The 20,099-nt window shown below is 42.3% G+C and overlaps 1 protein-coding gene across 11 annotated transcripts in view; it reads right to left on the reverse strand.

Annotated features, from left to right (window-relative positions):
• LOC100115865 (mucin-5AC) overlaps window positions 1-20,099 on the reverse strand; it is a 136,576-nt gene that overhangs the window by 72,592 nt on the left and 43,885 nt on the right. For all 11 annotated transcript variants that reach the window (XM_031933559.2, XM_031933564.2, XM_031933558.2 and 8 more), the window contains one exon: window positions 306-623. In XM_031933559.2, coding sequence (XP_031789419.1) covers window positions 306-377 — 72 coding nt within the window. In that variant the 5' untranslated portion in view covers window positions 378-623. The remainder of the gene's footprint in view (window positions 1-305; window positions 624-20,099) is intronic.

The raw sequence follows: 20,099 nt of genomic DNA on the forward strand, positions 1-20,099 counted from the left end.
ATTTATTAATATATCTCGTGCTATTTTAAACCTTTGTTAAAATTGTATTTGCGGAATTACAACGCGATGCATATCCAAGTACACCGTAATTATTTCATTATTTGATATTTCGTATGATAATGCGTTGCCTCAAATTCGCACTACAAGCAATTTATGCAAATGTATTCAAACGTCATTCGAATGCATTGCCAGATTTATAACCGCTCTATTCAAACCAATAATTCTATTTTATTCGATCAAACGCTTCACCTATACGGTACCACGATGATTATAATATAATATCGAGTCGTAAAAATTGTACCCACCATAGTCACCATAGTGTTGGCACTGTCCGTGCTGGTGTTGATGGTGGTCTCGGATGCCGTGCTCGAGCCCATAACGACGACTTTGGGCACGGTACGACTGCCTCCAATAGACTTGAAGTGCAGCCGGCGCAGGGCTGAGGCAGCGGACGCCAGAAGGTCGCCGTCGCGCGAGCTGCCATCGGCCCCGTGGTGCTCGCGCGACGACGACGAGATGTAGTGCGGCTGTTGCACACCGACACCCACGTACCCCGAATCCACGGGCCTGCTACCCTTTAAACCGGCCCCCTTGCCGGGGGAGCCTCGCTGTTCCGAGCATCCCTGTAACAGAACAAGGAAATGTTCACCGTTATAGATGTGCTGCTTTGGATTACGCCAGTGCGTGTTATGCGATTGATAATTACTCGCTGCTAAATTTTTCGTCCGTTATTCATCAGCGGATGCTGTATTTTTCACTACTTTAGAAGTCGACTAATATCAAGTCGTAATTAAAGCTTTTGATTTACTTATATTTAAAACGTTGTTGCAAAGTCGTGAACGTTATTGAAATTGAAAATTTAGCGACCTAAAATTTCTGGAGGCTAAAATTTCGAAATAGTAGCAAAAAACTTGTAAAGAGTCCGCTGGAAACGTCAACATTCTGTTAGCAAACTTTGGCCTTAAAATTTTGAAGAGTTCTAATTACAGTAAAAAGGGCAATCCATTAGTTTAATGAGTCCATGAAGGTTGTTGGAAGCGAATATTTCAAATATTTTTTTAACGTACCCTCATTATGGGAAAAAGTACAGTAGCGCATTTTTACCATCGTAGCCCTTAATAGCGCTTGCCATAAAAAAATCTCTCTGTCTATACCTGTGAATATTATTGTCTCAAGAGTCTGAGACAGTTAACAAAAAAATTATGCAAGATTAGATTATGAACTAATGATTCGCGTAACTTTGCAACCATTACTAAAAATTTGCATATGCTTTGATAGTTTTAGTCACCACTTTCTAAGATAATTTCAAATTTTCGTTGGTTTTCGCACGTTCAAGATAAAATATACAAAGAAGGTAAATACATCACTTACGCACGCACACTTATGACATTCAGTTATTATCAAATGGCAATAAAAAATATGTAAAATTCATAACGATTTATAGCAAGATTAGCCATATATAAGTAATATAATTATAAGAACCGCAAGTTTCTACACTACCTCATTCAGTCAAGATGGCTACGACTATGGACACGCTTGCAAGAGGTACATTTTACATATTTAACTTTTATTCAACTTAATTTTTATACATTGTTTTCTATATTACAGTTTTGCTTACAAGTTTGCTATTCGCACACGTCTATGCAGTTAACAGTACTCGTAACGATAGATCGATCATGATCGTTAAAATGTTACTATAATAATTTTTATAATGTTAAAATTATAAAGCAGATGACAGTGGCAATGATGCAATCTATAGAATTAAGTCGATTAAAAAGACGGTCGTGGGGTCAGATTCTGAGGAAACAAAGATAATATTTGACGCAACTGTCCTTTTTAAGCCAGCAGAGGACATTCAGAAAATGAAGAGTTTTCAACTTCATACCGCTTATCATGTTGCTGTACAGTCTCTCAATATTTACGTCCAAAAAGGAGATTCCGAAGTTATCGACCTGAGTGAATGCTCGTCGCTCGAAAAAACACAAAGAGAATTAGGCGAACCTTTTTATGTATCTTATCTTAACGGTTTGGTGCGTGCAAATACTCTCTCATTTTCATACGATAATTCAATGAGAAAAGTATAAAATATTTGGAACATAATTATATTCTCCACTATAGTTTGAATATCTTCAAGTTCCCAAAAACAATAAGAATTTGTCTGTAAACCTGAAACTTCTTTTAACCGAACTTCTGCAAATGAGTGCAGCTAAGCTCGTGAGACTCAGATCGCAATTCAGCACGGAGACTTCACAGGTAAATAATTGAGAAGCAAGCAAGTTACCAGTGGTTGTCGGTACAAAGTGGTACCGTTTTCTATATTTACAGGACACAATATTCGGAACTTGCGATACGAATTACGACGTCGCGAGACACATTTCTTGGGGAGAAGTGACTTACGGCGTTAACAAAACCTTCATAAACCTGATAAATCAGACGGGCAGCCTCACCGCTGAGATAGATGACATTTGCAATCCTATCAGCAAAGTTTGTATTGATTTCGAATGATTCTATGATTAAATGATTGCGCGTATGGTTTTTAAACGTTAATTCAATTGCAAAAAAATGTACAATTTGATAACAAAGAAAATTTGACGGTGACCATCAGTACAAGCCTACAAACCATAAAAGATATGTCAATCAAACAGATTATTAGTTACAATCCTTGGAGAGATTCGTCTGCATGCTTCAATGAAGATTTAAGGTTTGTACATCTGCTGTTGATGTTTTTGAACTTTTGAAAAAATAACAATTGTACGAATCGTCGCACTTTTTACAGCACGGATATCGTTATGACTTCGTTGATAGATAGCTCACTATCTTCCGACCTTACGGACGACAACTCCGAAAAAGTGACTTGTCAAAGATACAGTCCAGTGGACAAATCTCTGGTCAGTAGCAGATCCGACCCTCTACAGAAGACGTACAGCGCATTAGCCAGTGATCCTTACAACTCGAATATCTACATGGAAATTTACCAACACGCTATAAATTGCTCGTAAGCGAGTAAAGTAGTTCTACTTCGGCGATTGTTGTCACAAACTAGATCTCATAATAAAGTTCGAGCATATTGTACAACAAGAGTACAATCTTTTCAATCTCAGCATTTCCCCAACGCAAATCAAAGCAAACTCATTCAGGTCTTGATTGATAATCATTTTGATCTCAGACATACAAGCTCCCGATATTGCAAGTACATATGCGAATTCTACGACGTCCCACGCGGACAATAATCCGATCCTGCGCACACACGTCTCTCCAATTCCAGCTCGTACTACTGCATCCACACCGATATTCATTCGCAGCAGCAGCAGCAGCAGTACTGCTTCATTATCGCTCGGATGCAGCGTATTACACGCGCATACACTGCTCTACATCTATTTAGGACGAATTTCAGGGATCGGCTGCAGGATTATCCGAGGGACTGCTGCAGCTGTCGGCGAAAACTCGCTCATTTTTATTTGCCGCTACGTTCGCTCCTCGTCAACGTCGTCTACTATGGGCTGATATGCTGCTACTCTCTCCCTCTCTTGACTCTTTTCTAGCTGCAGACGATTTCACCTCATTCTTCCGCTTATTAGGTTTTCCGGCAATTTCACCGCTGCTGCTGCCTGTATATGGCTACGTGTGAAGACGTGAGAAGTAGTTTTATGCAAACAGCGTAAGGGCTTCGCTGTTTGCGAATTTCACGTTTATGAAAATGTAGCAGAAATTTTCATACTTTATATATATTATATTCAACATACGTTTGTTGAGCGAGAAAAAACTCTAATGATAAAAAAAGGAAGGATACACGTTTGCACCGTAAAGCAGTTATTAAATATAAATCTGATTGGATCTAATATAGCAGGAATATTCTCAGCACTTACGGAATATTTCATGTCGTCGAGTTTTACCAGTTATACAATTGCCAAGCTATATTACTGTGAGTCCAAGCGGTCAGTAGCCTCCCATCATCCGGGGGGAAGAGCGAGCGTTGCACGTGTTTGGCGTCAGAAACAAGTGCCGAAGTAGAGTGAAGGACTCTCCGGGCTTTTTGACGTATCTGCCCCCAATCACAGGATTTTTTTGTCGAAGAGAAAATGTTACAGTTTATGCATTTGATGAAGAATCTGTCACTTTTCAGTTTTATTATATTGAAACTCGTAGAAGTAATTTATTTATCTATACGTAAACATGCTAATCAGCCTTTAAAAAATCTCTTAATATTTCGAATATTCCAAATCTTCCAATAAAAAAGTCAAACTACATTGCAAGCAAGCGAGCGATGGAGTCGTAAACTTGCCATTTTTTTCATAAAATTGTTTTCTACTGTTTTCTTCTTTAACATTTCTTTTTCCAGTTGTATCATCCAAGTTTTCCATCTTTCTTGCAACTCGCCTCGAATTAAATTTTTGTTGTCGCGGAGCAAGACAGTTCAGGAAAAAATGAACTTCCAGTGCTATTTTTTTTCAGTGTGTAATTTTACTTTTTGTTTTACAGGACGAACCTCCGTAACTTTTATTCCATCTCACATAATCTCTCCATTTATCTTTCCATTTTCTTCCCTCGTCCATCTGGTAATACCTTCTAGCGGCTTTGCTTTCCGATTATAGTACAATGTAAATATTATACGTTCTAGGTAACTAACTTCATTTATAATTCAATATTTTTCACTATAGCTCGTCCGATGTCGGATTTGATAAATTACGTTACCACCGGATGCCAACATACAGACGGTAATGAGATTTCAGAACAAAATATGACCAAAGACAATTTCCATTTTTTTATTCGTCATCAGTATCATAATACAGTGTCGGTAAGCAAACTGAAAATAGCAATTCAAAGTCAAACACCATTACCCAAAGCGAATCAATGTAAAAATAACGAATATAAAATTACCAGAGTAAAGTCAGATACATATGATTGCAACGGCCATTAGCAGCTAATAGCCGCGCATCGAAACGCGACACCGATGTGACGCTATATTGATCGATATTACATTTGTGATACTATAGTTCTTCCTTAGCTCTCGATAAATTCTTTAGCACGGCGCCTTCTTGAAAAGTTAAACAGTCCAAGATGTCACTGCGGCTATAATTGATTAGCGATGACTGACAAACGGTATAATGTACTCGCGATTGTACAAGGGGAACTGAAACGATGCAGCGAATCGAAGTAGGACAATAACCCTATAGTTATACGTGTGTACAAAACGGCTCTCGAATTGATCCGTTGGAATCATAACACAGGCGATGACTCGCTAAAAAGAAAGAAGATCGCATTTGACATAATTTCAATTTTCAAAGCGTTTGCTATAGTAGGCTAGCGTTCACAGATAACAAACTTTCTCGAACTCCCAATATCACTGTACAACGTAAATCGCACACAAACACACTTTCCCTACATCTATAAACCCGCATCGTCCAAGCGATTCTGACTAGTAAATCTCAATTTGTAAAGGCTCCTATCTCCGTCGTGCATAGACCATCGAACCTTCTCGCGCTTGCATATAAATATGCTAAATCGCCATATGATATTCTCGCCAATAACACGCGGCATAAATAAAACCATCCCCTGTATCTCTCTCCCAACGCGACTGAGCGATGCTCCTCCCCTCTCTTTCTCCCCCTTTCCCACTGCATTATTCATTTTTCTTCCTTTATTTCCCGATTGTCGCTCGGGATCGCTGATGCGAGCGCGAGCCTTTAACGAGATACAGCCGGCGATCGATTGCGCTCGCGGTGAAACAAGCGCTCTCTGTGTTCTATAGGCTGCTGCGCTAGCTGCATATCATATTATTAGTCGCCATCGGCGGCGAACGCGATCTAGGTCACGTGCTGCCATTCTGTCTTCTGTTCTGCACTGTGATATATAATATAGGTGTTTTTCACTCAGGTTGCTGGCCGCAGTTTTCTTTTTTTTACACTTGTGTGTACAGCCAAGATGTATGTAGAAACTCGTGGCGGAGTTTTCAGCTGCGACTGCTGCAGAGCCTATTACGTGCGAGCAGAGGTGGGTATATAGAGACGTGTGCAGTACGAGAGTCGACGCCGGCATTTTTACCGGGAATCGGCTCTACGCTGCATTATCCTTGAAACAAGTGCAAGGTCTCGCGGAAGAGGGAAAGATGCCGAGTAGCTCGTGGTATATAAGTAAGCTCGAGCATGTGTGTACGTGTGGGTACATATACCTATATAGCTTCGCGGCTTGTTGAAGCCAGCAAGGGCGGAGAACCTTTGCTTCTTCGCCGCGAGGCAGAGTTTATTAGCTTATCCTTTTTGGAATACACAGGTGTCTCGGGTTATTTTCATGTCAGGCTGTATCGCTGCGTGCGTTTCGTTTGTTTTACGTCGACGCTAAGTACCGGAGCTATTGAAACTGAGAAGTGACCGTGTACCGTCATGATTATCGTTTTTATACTCTTTTTCTCTTGAAGGAATGACTTCACCACCTATACCGCATCCGCTCCTAATACGTAGCTCTTGATTCGTCGCAAGAAGGCCTTTGTGACGGTCTTAATTGCGTTTACAATGCCAGAGCCAAATACATACACCGGCTAGTCGGGCACGTGCAAACATCTAAACGTGTCACGCACTGTTTGCTACACACACTGCGTACATACACGGTCCGTTGAAACCACACGCGTTCTCCGCTCGATTCGCTATTGTACACGCGCCATTATGCCCTGTTATAAAGCTTTTTCCCGTCGAACGTCAAAGACGCTGCGTTGGATGCCGAAAGCGAAGATTTCGGGAGTACCGCGTATGCACGCGAGAAAACAGTTCGCGAAAGTCAATTATGGCGCAGCTTCTTTGTTTAATGAATTCAGAAAGTTATATAACGAGGAAGTAGTCGCGCGGAGTAAGCGTCGTTAAGTAAACTTGAGCGGTGATTGAGACGATCCTCCGAGTTAAGAATAATTTACAGCGCTAACGAGAGACCTACATTTCGGAGCTTAGAAAATGGAATAGTATATTGTGCAACTAGGGGGGGGGGGAAGGGCGATTTCTAACGAGGGTGAGATTTGAGCACGAGTTGGAGTCGAGGGCGCCGAAAGCGCCCGAGACGGAGACGAGTGCTCAAATTTCACCCGAGGTAGAAATCGCCCCCCCCCCCCCTTGTTGCACACTGTACTTTTTTTGACAAGTGCCTGTAAAGACCCGTTTTCATGCATATAGAGTGAATGGTAAGTTGCGCATTTTGAGTCGTAAACCACTCTCTTTAAAAAAATATCAATATTTTTCAAAAATTTTCAAAAATTTGATTATTTTTGAGTGTTTTTGAGTATTTTTGAGTGTTTATGAGTAGCGTACACGCTCGAAATGAGCAGCTTGCCATTCACTTTAGAGGCATGGAAACGGGTCTTTTTCATGCACGTGTTAAGAAAAATCATTTTGCGTAGGCAATTCGAATTTGCTTGCGTTAACCCACATACACCATATAGCATCAGCAAACCGCCGAAGCAGTATATACCGGAGATGATAATATTCTTCGTTTTCATTACCCTCGAAACTTCGTAATTTTCATTCAAATTGTCGTCAGCAGTGTGCCTCGTCGCGAAAAATATCCTCGATGGAATAACAAACTTATCAGCGATCGATGTGGCGTCTGAGAGAGGAAGTTTTAAAATAGTCCAACGTATATGTAGGTACATATAAAAAATACGTGTCGAACAAGTCCCGATCAATTTAACGGTTTGTATGATGGACGTGTCCGTGTGTGAATAGTCCCGATTCGGATTTGAGCGTCTTCTGCAATTTGTCTTGTTCCAATTACATTTAAAGCTGGATTTATGTGGACGCAGGGAATTGGTTCGCCAGGAAGCGCGGGAATCGATAAGTCACGTAAGGAAGCATAAAAGCATCGCTTGTACTGCATGTTTTGTTTTATAGGCGATAATTCGATGTTATGTAAGCTTTCATACCTTTCATTGCGTTAACTGCGATTTTTATTGAGGCGTATATAATGACAGCGTGGTCAAATAGAGTATAAGCGTATAATTTTACGAGCAAAGGAATTTCTTGAAAATGTTTCACGACGACAATAGGCTAATGATAGGTGGAACCAACTTATGTTTCATTGTTCGCGTAGAGCCTTGCCAAAACGAAAGCGTCTCCGTTCTCGCATTTCCGCTCGAGAAACATTTTTATTCCAAACCGCAGGTACGTGACTTCCGAGCGAAAATAGCGCCGCGGTGAGTTTATTCAACGTATCATTTCCCGACCATACGCGTTTACTAATCCGAAACACAAGCTCAATCGCGTATACAGCGACGCTTCGATCGATACCTATATAAAGCGTTCCTCGGTGAGTAGTCAAAGGGCCGCGAAAATGCAGGACTCATTACGATAGGTTAAAAGCTCTGCTCGACATTTCCAGAGAGATCGACTTCCTGCACGTTCATATAGGCACACGCGTACTTGGTCACGATACAATGGACAGAATAGGAGAGTCGGCCGAAAATAGCCCGAGCAAACAAAGCGTCCATCCAATCAATCAAAGCCACACTTCGAAGGAGAAAAAGAGAGAGTCATCGTGTCGCGCGAGAATCACGCGCGAGATACTTACACTTCTAGGAGTATAGTGTTACTATTTCTCTCTTCCTCTGGTGTCTCGGCTTTGTAATTTATTAATTATACCGAACGGCTGTAACCGTATCGTTATGCGGAGGTTGCCTTTCATGGACACGACAAAAGCATTGTTTTCCGCGGTACCTATTATGCCGAGGTTAAAGAAAGCTAATAATGAGATCCGCACGAGTGACGAGCATTGTCGGCTAACTCTGAATGGAAAAAATTGTCTCTTCATAATTAATTTCGTCGCCGAACTGTCGCACACGCCGACAACGCAGCGCGAAAGTTCGCATCCTTCACCCCTAAACCTACGTCGTTATCTAAACAATCTCCCTGCGCGATAACGAAGTCGCGCGTTCTACCGATCAAACATAAAGAAGCGACTCGCGACCTCGCAGAGAAGAGCTCACGCAGGTATCCGCCCTGCGCGACAATGGAAAATCCCGGACAAAAGCTCCTGCATAGCCCCCCGCAAGCCGCATCATCATCGCTATAACGAATGCAGCCCAGGTAGAGTAACAATTCTGCCAGCTGCAGATTAATTACCAAGCCAGCCAATTAAGAACTGCGATTGACACGCGACCGAACACATACCGAAGTTATACACACACCGGCTGGGCCTCCTTGACCGAGCTCCGCTCCGTAATTATCCGCTTCGGCCTCTGGCGGAACTACCGATCGCTTCCACCCTTTCTCTCTCTCGGTTTCCCATTAGCGGCGCCGCCGGACGCACGCGCTCGCCAGAGGATGAGATGAGGAATGCAGACTCGACCCCGTCGGCGATACGCTGATGTGCTCTGGCGCGCGACCACGTGCTATATACTCGTCTGACAGACAATGCGCGACGTCGGGATTTCCAAGGTGGGTATGTGCTGTGGCGGAGCTACTTGTTTGAATTGGGAGCTTCGGCTCGTGTCTGCATATGGTTACGTATACGTCTGACGATGATTATGCGTGGGAGTGATTTGCCAGAGGGCGATACACGCAGGGTTATTGCGAATTTCTAGCTAAGGGCTTGTGGCTTCGACTCGAGGATGCTTTTATCTTCCTATTCGAGGAGGATAAACTACGTACAACGATGCGTCTTTTTTCGTGTGTCGAGGCACGCGTATTGTACCGTAGGTATAGAATAAAAAAAAAACGAAATGCGTTGGGGTACAGACTTTTAATTAATCCGACTTTCGAATGCGAATCCACACGCGAGCACTGCAATGTGCGCTGAACGCTTGATGCTTACGCGGATTAGCGAGTGGGACCGCAGAGCCCGCATCCACTTGACGGGAGAGACAGAGAGAGAGAGAGAGAGAGAGAGAGAGAGAGAGAGAGAGAGAGAGAACGTGCGCGCGGAAGTCGAGTGTCTCTTTGCCGCAATGCTGCCGAGTGGCTGAAGATCCAAATTAGTTTGATTCAAGCTGTTAGTTTTGAGCATAACTTTATCTCGTCCCTCATCAGGGATGCACTCGGGTAAACAAGCTATTGAAAGTTGCGATTCAATTAAAAATTACACACTGCAGCGCATGTGTTCTGCTCGATGTTGACGGGAGAAATGGAACGGAAACTTTGGGAAATTATAAGGCCCTGAACTTATTTTTCAATTTTGTAAGTTAGGCATTCGCGAGGAAAGACTTTTATCCGATCGACAAATTATTAGTTATACAGGGCATTTTCCGATGACTGTGAATGCAAGAAATCAAAGCTTTACAACTGGAGTCAAGCACACCGGCTATAGATTTTCAAAATCAATTAACTGAACCAAATTGTAGATTTAAATTGCGTTTAATATACTATTACCACTCTATGCTTTATCCACTAACCGCGTCTGATTTTCGTCAGCTTTGCACGACAGTACCCTAGCAGCTGCTATAGTGCTGCTGCTTGGAAGAATGAAAACCGATACACCAGGGAAAAAGATATACGCTTTTTAGACTTCCTTTTTTCTTTTCTTCGGAAAAGTAGAACGCGATACACGACGATGAGGTTGGAATACTTCGATTTACAATTTTTTTATCTTCGCAGTCTTGTATCCGACAAAATGTCTTCATATATTTTTTCTTATTTGCAACTGTAAAGACCGTATTTGGTATAAATGCGGGCTGCGCGAGTTCACAAATAATTATTTAGTTCGCGGAAACTAGCATAAGCTCGGGAGCTTTATTGTTACTAGGGAGTACTAGGGTTGAATGAATAATACTGAATGTCTGGGTGTATAATTTGTCTGTCTTTAAGCACGAGTGGACGCGTGCGCGGACAGTACGGCGCGGACTCTCTAATGCACTGTTGTTGTCTGGAGATGGGACCGGCGCGGACTTACTTGTGCGCGGACACTCTTGTGCGTGGACGGTGTATTGTCTGCTCTTGATGGTTTCGTTCGGACTTCGATGTATCCGAGTTCTCTATCGTAGTGCTATCTCTCTTACCTTTGTGATTTCGATGATGATTTAGTAGGAGCTATTGACTTTCTATTTGAGGATATGATTTATGGTGGTTTCAATTAATTTATTACTCGCTGAATTTGTATTTTTGTATTATTTGTTATTGATTTATTTTTAATTGACCCAGAGCACTTCACAGACGTTTGATGTTCGACATTTATCTAATAGTTTCGTTGATAGTATCGTATTTAAAATATGTAGTGTAAAGACTTACAATTATAATCTTAATAGGTACGCAGGATTTTTCTACGATCCGTACGTGGCCAATACTGATTGAGTTACTCTACACGATTACTCGTGGCAATAAAATATGTTGATCAACTGCACTGCTAACGCCGGAGATTCCACTCGACGGACCTTAGCTTGTACTTCTCTCTACGGTGTGAGTCTGGATTCAAAGGGCTTTCCGGTGATTGTTATGCCGAGGGACGGATTTAGCACGCTCCCAAGGTGTTGGACGGATTTAGCACGCTCCAAGCACTAACACAATCAAACACCGCCGCTTCTCCTTAGAATCAACTACAACCGATAGTGAGCAAGTAACTACGCAAAAAGGTGCTGCGTGGATCGGCTCCAGGGTTTTTAAAGCCTCGGTGTCGATGCAAGCAGTTTTGTAATTTAGATGAAGAAGATCGCGGTCGCCCAATCAGCACCGGCCACACAGGATCGTCGCGTATGTCTTGCAATCGTGTTTCGCGCGCGAGGAGTGCTGACGCGAAGGTCAGAGCACTCGCTCCGAATTTCTGCGCTCGGTAGTGTATTGTCGCAATCGGTACAGCTCTCGTTGGTTTGTGTGTATGTGGATGCCGTCTATTAGGCGTTATACGCATTCGTACTATAGGTATATAAACGTGGGACATTACACCTCCCCCCCCAGAATATTGCCGCCCACGGCAATGGAGCCGGCGCAAAAAATAAAAAAAAAAGTGTCCCATGTTTATCATTCCGGACAATTTGGTGAGTACAATTTATTTTATACAATAATTTTAAAACTATGTTTCGCTAGTAGAGAATGAATATAACTTACGAAAATAAAGTCTACATGTAGTGTAATAGATCTAAGATATGGCTTTATGACAAAAGTTTTCTATATATGAATTATTAAGATCTTCTTTTTAACTTACAAATCCTACACTCATACGGAATTCTATGAACGCACTCACCGTTCGCCCAGTTAGTACGACAAACAACGCAGAGTATCCAGTTTGTGGTGTGATGTTCAATTCCCTGGTACCAGCAGTCCTCTCTGCAACCCGTACAGCTTGTGAATAGTGGTGGCTGCGGAGATGATGGATGTTTAGTAGTAATTTTTAGTCTTTGTAGAGGGACTCTTGGTCTGGAGTTTTGGGCTTCTTCCTTTAGTTTTCTTCTCTGCTCTCGCTTCCTTATTCTATCTTTCTCTCTTTTTCTTTCTTTTTCTTCTTCTGTTTCAGTATTATTATGCGTTTTCTTAGCTTTTCCTTTCTTATCTTTCTTTTGCGATTTTGTTTTATTAATTTTTTGTTTTCGGTTGTCCTTCCTCAATTCCCCTATTCGCTGGACTTTTCCAGAACCAGGTTATCCAGTAAATTAAAACGTCGGTTGATATGAATAACCGTTGCTGATTGGGGACTAATATGTAGCGGTTTTCAATTTTTGCCTTCTTTAATTTAGGCTCTTCTTCCCGGGTCTGATATTGTAGCACACTATGTTTGTTTCTCTTCTTTGCTGGCTGTTCTGAATTAATGGTCAAGCTTGGGGGACACAGCTGATTCACGGTTTCTCGCGACTCGTTTCCTTCCGCGCTCACAGCAGTAAGTGTGCGTGCGCGCGGACTTGCGTTATTGTCCCACTCCGTGACGTCTAATGGTCGCACTTGTACGCGCGGACTCGGCGGGCTTAACGGACTCGCCGTCTCTCGCGACTCGTCCCCCTCCGCCGGCTCTGCTGCGTACACATGAGCGCGCGGACGCGGCGGACTCGGTGGACTCGCTGTCTCTCGCGACTCGTCCCCTTCCGCGCGCTCGTCGGATGGTGCATATACGCGCGGACTCGGCAGGCTCGGCGGACTCAGCGGACTCGGCAGGCTCGGCGGACTCAGCGGACTCGGCGGACTCGGCGGACTGTCCCCCTCCGCGCGCTCCTCCGCTGTTGTGTGTGCGCGCGGACTCGGATGGCTCGGCGGATTCGGCGGACTGTCGCTCTCAAGATTGGTCAAAGTGGTACACCCATTTCAATAAAGTTTGGACTATTGTTGATCGGTTAGCAAAGTTTTCGAACTGGTTCGTCCTATTTGCTAACCTTAAAAATTGCAAGTGCTGTTCATGTAGAGTTTTCTGAGTGTCGTCGAGTTTTTGATGTAGCGATTCTAGGTTAGACTTCACTATATGAGTCTGACTAGCCAATAAAGTAGAAATGTTGGATGTCTTCTCGTATAATCTGTCCACATCCTGATTTAGTTGGTCTCTGTCCCCTGCATCCATAGTTCCAAATAGCTGTCTGCTTGTCCAGCCAATAAACTCTAACGGAGCTCCTCGCTTAGATAAAGCGTGAGTGTATGGCGTAAATCTGTTGTCTGATATAGCTGCTTCAGATGCAAAGAATATATGAAGGTCTTCTTGTAATGGTTTTAAGGTTTTTATTGATAATTCGAACTTATCAATTGAAAGGAATTCTTTACATTCTTGTTTACTTAGCTGTTCATTGCAGGTTGTAACCACTTTAAACATTTGTTTTTCTCTCCAAATGATTGGATCGTTCCACTTGCCAAAATCCAGGGTGACTGCTATTTTCCATTTTACTCGCTCGATTTTCACCTCGCCCATGTATTCGTAATATATACCCGGGTTTTGCTTTAGCTCTGTAAGTTTGTAGAAAGGTGGACTCTCTGCATCTAGTCCAAGGTAGTCCGTCAACCAGAACAGCGTCAGAAACAGTGTCCTCCACATTTTTAATGGCACACTGTATTTCCTTTTACCGTCCGGTCCTGGTTTCTTTGGAACAATTCTACACGGACTGCAAAATGGACTGTTTGAACGTCTGATGACTCGAGCGTCCAGGAGTTTCTGTAACTGACTGAACAACTCCTCTTCTTGTCCTGTTGGTCCTCTTTTATATTTTACTCGGACTGGCTCCTCATCCGTCGTCCGGATCTTATGTCTCACACAAGATGTCCTAGGTGCTGGATCTCCAGGTAGATAAAACAAATGTGAATATTTCTTCACTATTCGTTGTATCTGTCTCAATTCGTGTCTCTTATGATACGTTTTTCTAACCTTTTCCATAATAAAATTTATTCTTTCTTCCGAATTTTTCGGAGCTTCGCCTTCCAGTGGAAAGTCCAGGAAGTCATCATCTTCACTTAAATCGAATTCTTCAAGATGTTGCGGCGAGATTTCGATTTCTACTGGGTCTTCTCTGGTATTTATGGCCATTGCATAACAGTAACCCTTTTCATTCATTACTGCAGCTTCCCCAATGTATACTCCCGGGACGGTCTTGATCAGCCTTAAGTAAGCCTGCCCTTGTACTGAATCTTCTGTAGCGGGTATTCTCACGGGAACCTTGGCTCTAGCTGGTAGCTTGAAAACTGTATTAGCTTTCAATTTGAATCCGTTTGGATTGTACGGTCTGGTCGGCAAGTCCTGAACTTTAGGATCGATGGCTTCGGACTCATACGGAAATTCGTACTCTTCTACGGCCGTCTCTTTACCTTCCGAAGATTGTCCTTCAACATTTATTTGGCCATATTTTATGTCCACGTCCTCCTGATTTTCGGGGAAATGCTTATGTACAAAAGGCACTGGTGTTATTGGTTGGCTTTCGGTGATTAGGACCTCATCGCCGAACTGAATATTCACTTTCTCTCCGTAGAGAAACGGATTGCCTAATATAATGTCCTCATGTAAAGGTATACTTGAGGGTAACACATGAAAGATGTGTTTCTTACCCATAACAGTTAGTTTTACTGTTCCTAAGGTGTCGAATCCTTTGGGTGCTATTCCCATGATGTTTATAAAGTTATCATGTTCTATGACTACTTCTGGTCGTAATGAGTCATGTTTAACTACATTTACCTCAGCTCCGGTATCTATGATGCACAGAGCTTCTGGTACCGTTAGTTGTTCGATTTCCAATTTTACTGTTGGAGTTCTCTTGACTCTCGTCGTGAGTCGTATAATCTGTGTTGGCCTTCTGCTGTCTGATTTGGCCTCGGGCTCGCTGGACGCTGTTGCTGTGTCGATGAGCCCGTCGCCGCATCCTTCCGACGAGCTTCCTCCCAGTTTAAATGAATTTTATCTCCCCGATACGGTGACGCTGATCGGTTCCTATCACCCTTGAATTCCATCGCCTTGCCTTCCATTGATATCCATGGCTGTTGGTATCCATATCCTTGCATTTGTCCTTGCATAGGATGTTGCATATATGGATTACTGTATGGAAAAGCAAAAGGGGTATTCCCCGGAGGGTAATAGTAAAACGGCGGAGGAGGCATATACGGGTATGGTCCCATCGGTGGATAAGGATGTCCATACTGTCCGTGGTCCACAGTCCCAGGAGGGTATCCTCGTGCTGGAGACACTGATCTGCTTCTCGACTGGGTTTGTGGCCGTTTCAATATACTTATTGGACCCGTGGGTTCGGGTGCTGGCGTGTATCTCAATTGAGGTGGAGCATTTATTCTCCCATTCTCAATCACGGTTTTTGGAAAGTATGTATCATTCGCGTTGTATGCGTGAGCAATTTCGTCTCTTCTGTGTGTTGCCTCATGGAAATTTACTCTCTTCGTTACAGTTTCTACTGCGTCCTCATAATTTTTATCTGCGATGTTCGTTGGTTGAACAAAGTCTGGAATATTTTCTCTTTCTCTCGGTCTCTGATCAGGGTTGCAATAAACATAGTGTACTCGGGGATACACGTAATTGTCACCTGTCATTTTTATCCTGGCTTTCTCATAATTGAGGGCTGAATTGTAGGCTGCTTGTAGGGTTTGCGGAGCCGAGTCCACCAGACCTGTCCTCCAGCCGTCCGGTAACCCATTAACAAAGGACTCCAGCGCTAGCAACTCGAGGTGCGGCCTTTGGTCCACAGCTGCTTGTGCTTCTGTCAATCCTTCTTTCACGGCTGTGACAGCTGAATTTATCAATACATTCAAACGTCCGTAAAATTGCCGAACGTTTTCTCCCTTCCTCATTGTGGCTGATTGAATTTCATTCAAATAATGACCGTATGATTTGTTAGGAGCTAAGCTTTCTTTTAGGTGCTTTTTGAGATCTGATAATGTGGTAAACGTGTGGCCTTCTAACATTTGCCTTGCTCTACCTCTCAATTTTGAAATTACTAACCTTAAATACTGTGGCTCTTGTTCTCGTGGAAGTAGCGTAAATCCGTTATCCACGTCCTGAAGAAACTCTTTAAGATGCATATTAGTTCCGTCATATTCGGGTATGTGCATGACCGCTCTAGCTATATTTTGAGTCTGACTTGCCTCCATGACACCACGGGACACGTCCAACATTTGACGATCACGTTCCGCCTGCTGGACACGATAAAACTGGTCCAACGCCTTAATTCTAGCTTGCACGTCCTCAATAGCGAGAATCTGCTCTCTAGTTTGATTTAAATCGATCGACATTTTCGTATTTTACTTTTTATAGGTTTCAAAAGAAAAACTTCTAAAATAAATCTAATCTAAAGACTTCTCGAAGAAATTCTAGAAATTGTTACTCTAGTAACAATGGCTAGTTCCCCACAAGGGATGCCATTTTGTAAAGACCGTATTTGGTATAAATGCGGGCTGCGCGAGTTCACAAATAATTATTTAGTTCGCGGAAACTAGCATAAGCTCGGGAGCTTTATTGTTACTAGGGAGTACTAGGGTTGAATGAATAATACTGAATGTCTGGGTGTATAATTTGTCTGTCTTTAAGCACGAGTGGACGCGTGCGCGGACAGTACGGCGCGGACTCTCTAATGCACTGTTGTTGTCTGGAGATGGGACCGGCGCGGACTTACTTGTGCGCGGACACTCTTGTGCGTGGACGGTGTATTGTCTGCTCTTGATGGTTTCGTTCGGACTTCGATGTATCCGAGTTCTCTATCGTAGTGCTATCTCTCTTACCTTTGTGATTTCGATGATGATTTAGTAGGAGCTATTGACTTTCTATTTGAGGATATGATTTATGGTGGTTTCAATTAATTTATTACTCGCTGAATTTGTATTTTTGTATTATTTGTTATTGATTTATTTTTAATTGACCCAGAGCACTTCACAGACGTTTGATGTTCGACATTTATCTAATAGTTTCGTTGATAGTATCGTATTTAAAATATGTAGTGTAAAGACTTACAATTATAATCTTAATAGGTACGCAGGATTTTTCTACGATCCGTACGTGGCCAATACTGATTGAGTTACTCTACACGATTACTCGTGGCAATAAAATATGTTGATCAACTGCACTGCTAACGCCGGAGATTCCACTCGACGGACCTTAGCTTGTACTTCTCTCTACGGTGTGAGTCTGGATTCAAAGGGCTTTCCGGTGATTGTTATGCCGAGGGACGGATTTAGCACGCTCCCAAGGTGTTGGACGGATTTAGCACGCTCCAAGCACTAACACAATCAAACACCGCCGCTTCTCCTTAGAATCAACTACAACCGATAGTGAGCAAGTAACTACGCAAAAAGGTGCTGCGTGGATCGGCTCCAGGGTTTTTAAAGCCTCGGTGTCGATGCAAGCAGTTTTGTAATTTAGATGAAGAAGATCGCGGTCGCCCAATCAGCACCGGCCACACAGGATCGTCGCGTATGTCTTGCAATCGTGTTTCGCGCGCGAGGAGTGCTGACGCGAAGGTCAGAGCACTCGCTCCGAATTTCTGCGCTCGGTAGTGTATTGTCGCAATCGGTACAGCTCTCGTTGGTTTGTGTGTATGTGGATGCCGTCTATTAGGCGTTATACGCATTCGTACTATAGGTATATAAACGTGGGACATTACACAACTATAGTCGTATACATAGACCAGATGTATTTTCTGCTAAATCAAATTTTCGTATAGTTGCGCGGCTATACGCTTATATGTTATCTTCTTACCACCTTTAGAACAGTTTGAAAAGGTTTACACAATTAACCAATTTACACAAGAAAATTACAATTTTTTTACGCATTTTTAGTTTTCACATTAGAACAAAACACTCTCAATTTTTCCTCTGCTGACCTGTATCGTTCATAAGCCTCCCCTTTTTCATTGATCTATCTCCTACTCCTTCGCCTTTTTGTCCCCTCGGGCTCGCGGTTCGTTCGTGATCGACTGGAAGTCCAGTTAAGCGAGTTACCGCAGTGTAAATCTTCGCTGGAATCCCCAACTGTATAGCCGTGTAGTCTTAAGATCCAATTGAATTTTTGTTTCGCAACGCGCAATTTCTTCGAAAGAAAGCCGACCCTCAGGATCGTTTATTTGTTTCAAAATAAATTCTCTTTGAAAAGTTTGCGAAATATTTTGGGCTTTGAGTGCGCGAAATAAATGTACTGAAAGTTCAAAGTGATTTGTTGGGAGAACCCGCTATACATGAAAAAGGAGGGCTGGATTTTTACCTCAATTAGTCTCAGTGTCTTTACAAAACTTTCAAGGTGAGTTAAGTTTAATATTATACCAAATCCTATAAAGAAATAGCAAGTATTTTATCATATATCTTTTTAATTCCAGCTAGGATTTAATATAAATACATGATTTATACATGATTACAGTTAAAAATTATCATACACACGATATAGTTCCTTCTGCATATTTTATCACTTTAATTAAATTAAATCGTGATTATTTTAACATCGGATTATATAATTAGTTAAAATATTGCTTTAAAAAGAAACGACGCTATATTATTCTTATGATATTCAAAGAAAAATAAACATACTTGTCGAAGGATTATTAAGCGAACCATTTAACCGAGATAAAGGCGTATGAGACTTTTGAGGGTTCTGAAAATTCAGCTGTTTCCGTGGTAAGGATTCGATGTACTCTCTTTTATAAGAACCCAGAAATAGCTTTATTCGATCGATTACACATGGGGACTCTTGTGATTCCATGAATTGAATGACTTCCTCGACAGATAAATCCGACAAGGTCTAATCCAATCCCCGAATGGTACAAATATCCGATTGACGCCGGAAAACTGATAAGCGTCTGTATTGATGATAATAATTAATTTTCTGAATGTTTCTAAATAAAATGAATTATGAAAAACAACATATATCATAACAACCTTGCTTATGATCGTGAATGTTTTCCCCGAGCTGGATACATCACGAAATCAAGGCATATTTTCGATAAGTTTCGCACCCCAGTTATCAGAGTAGATTCGCGACCCTTATTCGCATACAAATATCACACAACGCCAACAACCTTAATAGTCGAGCAATCCGCGACATTTCGACTGATCAGCTTCGATGAATTTCCCCTGCCAAATAGAGCGAACTAGGTGTGCTCCGTTTTGCCCTCCCCCAAATAAGATAAACTCAAATTAATAGCAAGAATCGTAAACCGAAATCTGCGTAATAAAACTCGTCCTTTAATTAAAAATTAGAACAACTATCACGCGTTTCCCCTCGGCTAATTAACTCCCAAAATTTAATTACGATTTCAACATAATATATAATTTTACGTGAATCATAACTCCGAATAAACTGTCCATCCGAAGCCGAAATATTCCATCCGCATAGACAACGCATCGCACTATCAACATCCACTCGTCAAAACTAATTACATCAAAAGTGCAGGGAAAACCTTGAAGAATACATAGATTGCATCAGCAGCAGTGTCAACTGAAAATTAAATTATTCCGGGTGTCGAAGGGGGGTTAACCGCGCAACTATAATACATACAGTCGCGGTCGCGTACAGAGACTCTCTCTCTCTCTCTCTCTCTCTCTCGCATTGCCAAGCCACTGTTCACGCAGCGACGCGCGATCTTATTCGGCTATACGTGTACACGCGGGAGGATTCATTAATTTTAATTGCAACTACTCATCACGTCGACCCAGCCCCTGTTTTCAATCCGGCTGCGCCCTATCATGGTGTGCTTTCAGCGTCTCTCTCTCTTTCTCTCTATTTTTTCCCACTGTACCTCGTCTCCTTTA

Source organism: Nasonia vitripennis, chromosome 1, assembly GCF_009193385.2.
Source record: "Nasonia vitripennis strain AsymCx chromosome 1, Nvit_psr_1.1, whole genome shotgun sequence".
Taxonomy (NCBI): Eukaryota; Metazoa; Arthropoda; class Insecta; order Hymenoptera; family Pteromalidae; genus Nasonia; species Nasonia vitripennis.